This window comes from Ahaetulla prasina, chromosome 5 (assembly GCF_028640845.1).
Source record: "Ahaetulla prasina isolate Xishuangbanna chromosome 5, ASM2864084v1, whole genome shotgun sequence".
Classification (NCBI taxonomy): Eukaryota; Metazoa; Chordata; class Lepidosauria; order Squamata; family Colubridae; genus Ahaetulla; species Ahaetulla prasina.
Window position 1 is genome coordinate 2,318,939 of NC_080543.1, and position 6,163 is coordinate 2,325,101.

A 6,163-nucleotide genomic window follows, 5' to 3' on the forward strand; every position below is an offset into this window, starting at 1 on the left:
ATAGTCCTTATAGTCTATTCTATTCTATTCTATTCTATTCTATTCTATTCTTTTTTTTTTTTATTTGCATTTTTATCCCGCCCTTCTCCGAAGACTCAGGGCAGCTTACACTATGTTAGCAATAGTCTTCATTCTATTTGTATATTTATATACAAAGTCAACTTATTGCCCCCAACAATCTGGGTCCTCATTTTACCTACCTTATAAAGGATGGAAAGCTGAGTCAACCTTGGGCCTGGTGGGACTAGAACCTGCAGTAATTGCAGGCAGCTGCTGTTAATAACAGACTGCATTAGCAGTCTGAGCCACAGAGGCCCGTATTCTATTCTATTCTATTCCATCTTTCTTTTCTTTTCTTTTCTATTCTTTTCTATTCTATTCTAATCTATTCTGCTCTCCTCTGCTCCCCTCTACTCTATTCAAACCCCCCTCCCTTCTCGTCCTAATATTGTTCCTTAGTTGGGTCATGAAACGTCTGCAAGAAAACAACCCAGCTCAGAGAGCACCGAAGACCAGCCCCTCTCCCCAGTTCAACCCTGAACTATAAATATTCTCTTCTGTGAAGTTATTCTTCAATGCCTTTGAAAGCTGAAGCCATTGTATGTTGTTGAGTGCCATTTCATGATTAAAGTGGCAGCTGCAGCGGCTTTGATGTTCGCTGTTATTTTTACTTGGGTTTATCTGCATTGTGTGACGATTTTGGGGTTGCAATGCAGAAGGTTTTCACTGGGGCTGTATAGAAGGAAGAGGAGTGGATGGATGGATCTATAGATGATAGATTGATCAAATAACAAATCGTCCATCACAGTTAGCATCAGCCGTAGTGACAGTAATGGCAGAAATATGTTCTTTGTGCTTTTTACTCAAGGACAATTTCTCTACCATCCAATTGATGCTCTCTTCCAACTTCTTCTCTAAAAAGAACTTGAAGAAGTTAAATCCCATTTCAGAGTTTGTCCGGTTTTTTTTAAAAGAAAAAACACTTAGTAAAGCACCCCAGAAATTATTTTTCAACCAATAAAGGACAAAGCCGGTGTGTTTCGGCCTCAGCATTTTAACACCGGAAGGTGAAAAATCTGCATAGGGAAAATCAAACTTTAAAACACTTCAAGAAAATATCCTCTCCAAATTGAGTTCTCACAGTTTTTTGTCTTCTTTTTTCCTATATTTTCCCCCCCGTCTCTTTGAGTGCCTTTCCAAAATGTGAGTTGCTTTAAATAGGTCGCAAAAGGGGAATCACGTGATCCCGGGACGCTGCGACCGTCATAAATGCGAGTCAGTTGCCAAGCATCTGAATTTTGATCACGTGACTGCAAAGGAGATGCTGCAACGGTCGTAAGTGTGAAAACCGGTCATAAGTCCCTTTTTTCAGTGCCGTTGTAACTCCGAACGGTCGCTAAATGAACCATTGTAAGTCGAGGCCTGCCTGTATTGCAATCACACAGCCCTCTACAAATTGATGAGAGCAGGGGTGAAATCTAAATTATTTTGATACCGGTTCTGTGGGCGTGGCTTGGTGGGGGGTGGGTCATGTGACTGGGTGGGCGTGGCTATGTAACCATGTGACTGGGGGATCAAAAGAGAGAAACTCGCTAACAATGTCCTGCTGGAGGAGGGTTGGACTAGATGACCTCCAGGTCCCTTCCAGCCCTGGATTATCCTCTGAAGCTGCTTCTAGTGCCAGGTTTGTACTCCTTCCTTCCTCTCCTTTTTCCTCCCTCCCTCCCTCCCTCCCTCCCTCTTTCTTTCTTTCTTTTCCTTCCTTCCTTCCTTCCTTCCTTCCTTCCTTCCTTCCTTCCTTCCTTCCTTCCTTCATTTTTCCTTTCTTTCTTTCTTTCTTTCTTTCTTTCCTTCCTTCCTTCTTCCTCTTACGTTTAATCTTCCTTTCTTTCTTCCTTCTTTCCTTCCTTCCTTCCTTCCTTCCTTCCTTCTTTCTTTCTTTCTGTCTTTCTTTCCTTCCTTCCTTCCTTCCATCCATCCTTCCTTCCTTGCTTGCTTCCTTCCTTCCTTCCTTCCTTCCTTCCTTCCTTCCTTCTGTCTTCCTTCCTTCCTTCTTTCTTTCCTTCCTTCCTTCCTTCATTTTTCCTCTTTCTTTTTTCTTTCTTTTTTTCTTTCTTCCTTTCCTTCCTTCCTTCCATCCTTCCTTCCTTCATTTTTCCTCTTTCTTTCTTTCTTTCTTCCTTCCTTCCTTCCTTCCTTCCTTCCTTCCTTCCTTCCGTCCTTCTTTCCTTCCTTCCTTCCTTCATTTTTCCTCTTTCTTTCTTTCTTTCTTTCCTTCCTTCCTTCCTTCCTTCCTTCCTTCTTTCTTTCTTTCTTTCCTTCCTTCCTTCCTTCCTTCCTTCCTTCCTTCCTTCCTTCCTTCTTTCTGTCTGTCTTTCTTTCTCTTTCTCTCTCTCTCTCTCACGAACCCCCCCTCCATTTTTTGCCTAGCAGGCTTCAGCTTTTTTACCTTTTAAAAAATGCTTTTAAAAGTAAAAAAAAACCCTCTGAGGATCCCAGCAATGGCTCAGCTGGGCATGGGCTGGGTGGGGGGGGCAGGGATTTTTACTACCGGTTCTCCGAACCACCTGCCACCATCGCTATCAGATCGGCCAATCCGGTCCGAACCAGGAGCATTTCACCCCTGGATGAGGGTCCCTTTTCATAAGTTTGACCATGGGGATGTTGCAACGGTCACAAGCCTGAAAAATGGTTGTACGCAGAGGAGGGATTCAGCCGGTTCCGACTGGTTTGTCCGAACCGGTAGTGGAAATCGCGGGTCTATGCCGTCCTATTTAGGCATATTTTGGAGGCAGGCGCACGAGCGAGCAAAGTGATCGCGCGGGAGGCCGCACGCATGCGTGGACGCGCCGCCCACATTTGCAAACTGGCAGGGAAGGGAAGCACATACCACCCCTGGTTGTACGTCCCTTTTTTCGGTGCCTTTGTAACTTCGAACAGTCGTTAAACGAATAATTGTATGTTGAGGACTACCAGTCTACGTACATCAGAGGTATTCAGCCGGTTTGGATCGGTTCGGGCGAACCTGTAGCGGCAACTGCGGGTGGCCATCCATCTACCCCGGAGTAATACTGTTCTATTTAGCCACGTTTTTTAGGCTGGGCGGATGTGCCAAAGGCACACGTGCGAGAAAAGCACATGCACAGAAGGCCAGGGCGAACCGGTAGTAAGAATACATGCAAACAACCTCTGATGTACGTGGGCAGTGGGCCAAACAAGGGACTGAATTGTCAGCTGGCTTCTCCTCTTTGGGACCGCTTGGGATAACGTAGCAAGGGCTGGAGGTGTACTTACTTTGATGGTGTAAAATGGATTTGAGCAGTAAAACGGACCTGGGCTTTTATCTGCCATTTCCTCACATCTGCTCCGTTATTTCTGCGGGGGGGAAAAAAAATCAGGCTGGTTAAGGCTCAGAGGATTCCCAGTTGGTTTATACTTCGATGGGCAGGTGAGGGGGGGGATATCCTCTGGGCAAGGAATACAAATGGATCTCGACTGACGGACCACAATGACTCCCGACATTTCTGTTGCTAAGCAAGTCAGTATTGAAATAAGAAGAACATCAGGCAGAAAATTAAGAAACCAAAGGGAAGAAAGGTACGGTAGTGGCATTTTCCCTCTTAGCCAAGGGGTCTGCAAACTGGGCTCTTTTAAGACTTGTGGACTTCAACTCCCAGAGTTCCTCAGCCAGCTCTGCTCTAACTTTAAGGCTTGTGGACTTCAACTCCCAGAATTCCTCTGGGAGTTGAAGTCCACAAGTCTTAAAAGAGCCAAGTTTGCAGACTCCTGTCTTAGCCCATTCATGGCAGTCTCCGTAAACTGAGCCTCTATCTGACTTCTTTCCCATCTGGGCTAAATCATGGTTTATGAGGCAAACTTTCAACAGACTTGCTTTCCATCTCTGGTTATTTTTATCTGCTCTTCTTTCCTTTCCTTCTGCAGCTTCCTCACAGGGAAATTGAAAGGAAAAGCAAGGGCCACCAGACTAGAAGGCCTCCATGGTCCCTACCATCCCTAGATGTCTACAGTTCTCTCTGTGCCCAGACTTTACCGTACTTGCCAAAATCTAATATTCCACTCTGACTTTTAATGGACACCAGTAGCGTTTGGCCCCTCTCTGGGTATAAAATATAAGATGCTGAGGCCATAGAAAGGGTGCGGAGAAGAGCAACGAAGAGGATTAGGGGATTGAAGGGTCAAATATATGAAGAATAGTTGAAGGAAATGGGTGTTGTGACCCAGGCCCAAGTAGGTAGTATTAGATGCAATCAGTTCGAAAACAGACCTTATTAGAACAGCTGAGAATTCACTCATTCTCAGCATCGTCCAAACTAAATCAAAGCAAATTCTTCATAACACAATTCTTCAGTCTTATCACCGACCTTGGTCTAATTAGGCAAACTGCCAAAGGCTTTTCTTGGCAAAAGTTCAAGAGCAGAAGACGCCGACAAGAAATAAATGCAGCAAGACAAGGAGCAAGGCTATCAACGTTGTTTTCCGACAAAGAGCCCAAACGCCGTTGCTGGTCTTTTAAGCCTTATGGGAGGGGCCAATTATCTCTTGGCTTTACTCCTGAGTCGTCCTCTTTGCTTGAGCTGCTCTTGCCTCCTGGCAGCTCTTCCCATGTGTGCATTAGGAACAGGCTCCTCCTGTTCCTCTGCCTCATTACTGTCAATCTCTGGAGGCTCCGGAGTCCGCACCTCACTCCCCGATGGCCCTGGCCCCACCTCTGCCTCCGATGCAGAGCCCTCATCCGGGCCTTCCCCAGCCTCCAGGACTGACCCATGTTCTTCCTCAGCCTCATCGCTGTCCGACTCCACTGCCAGCTCCGCAGGCTGCTGGCGGACTACAACACTGGGAAAATCTTATGAAGAGACGGACTAGGGGTGACATTTAGAATTTAGAATTTATTTAGAATTCATGATGGCAGTCTTCCAATATTTGAGGGGCTGTCACAGAGAAGAGGGAGTCAAGCTATTCTCCAAAGCCCCTGAAGGCAGGACAAGAAGCAACGGATGGAAACTAATCAAGGAGAGAAGCAACCTAGAAATAAGGAGGAATTTTCTGACAGTCAGAACAATTAATTAGTGGAATGACTTGCCTCCAGAAGTTGCAGATGCTCCATCACTGGAGGCTTTTAAAAAGAGACTGGTCAGCCATTTGTCCAGAATGGGATTGGGTCTCCTGCTTGAGCGAGGAGTTGGACTAGAAGACCTCCAAGGTCCCTTCCTGCCCTAGGATTCTAGGATTCAATCATCGCATCTCCTCCTTCTGTGTGACACGGAGTTTCCTGAAGCTGTTCCTACGGCCAGCGGCCTCCATTGCAGGAATCCCAAATTTCACACCTCAGTGTTCCTCTGCAGGTTTCACCCCGAGCCTGAAAGCTGCTGTTGACAAGAGGCACATTTGACACATCATGCTTAGTTCCTCTCCTCACCCCGGTAATTCTGTTTTCTCCCGAGAATGGAGAAACGGAGAGGCTAATGCAATTTAGATCGCATTTAGGTTGTCAAGCTTGATCCTGTCAAGACAAGCAGAAGTGAATTAAACTGTTTTGTTTTCTATGGGCTCGGGAGAAGAAAAATGAGCGGAAGGCACAACTCCAAGCGCACAAGCTGTTTGGTGTCAGCCGACACTTGTAAATAGCTTTCCTCGGCTTTTGTATAATGAACTGTGGCTGTTGCACGCTTCTCCTCTGTTGTATCCACAGAGGACAGGAATGAAATGGAAATATCTTATCCTGTTGTGGTCCGCCAGCAGCAGTGGAGTCGGACAGCGATGAGGCTGAGGAAGAACATGGGCCAGTCCTGGAGGCTGGGGAAGGCCCGGATGAAGGCTCTGCATCGGAGGCAGAGGTGGGGCCAGGGCCATCTGGGAGTGATGTGCGGACTCCAGAGCCTCCAGAGACTAATTGTCGTGAGGCAGAGGAACACGAGGAGCCTGTTCCTAATGCACGCATGGGAAGAGCTGCCAGGAGGCAAGAGCAGCTAAAGCAAAGAGGACGACTCAGGAGTAAGGCCAGGAGATGATTGGCCCCTCCCATAAGGCTTAAAAGACCAGCAAAGGCGTTTGGGCTCTTTGTCAGAAAACAACGTTGATAGCCTTGCTCCTTGTCTTGCTGCATTTATTTCTTGTCGGTGTCTTCTGCTTTTCAACTTTTGCC

At 46.5% G+C, this 6,163-nt stretch overlaps 1 protein-coding gene across 1 annotated transcript in view; it reads right to left on the reverse strand.

Annotated features, from left to right (window-relative positions):
- Positions 1 to 3,351, reverse strand: part of SLCO2B1 (solute carrier organic anion transporter family member 2B1) — a 54,261-nt gene extending 50,910 nt beyond the window's left edge. Inside the window, exon 1 of the mRNA XM_058185064.1 lies at positions 3,295 to 3,351. Within this exon, the coding sequence (XP_058041047.1) occupies positions 3,295 to 3,351 (57 nt within the window). The remainder of the gene's footprint in view (positions 1 to 3,294) is intronic.
- Between the last annotated feature and the right edge of the window lie 2,812 nt (positions 3,352 to 6,163).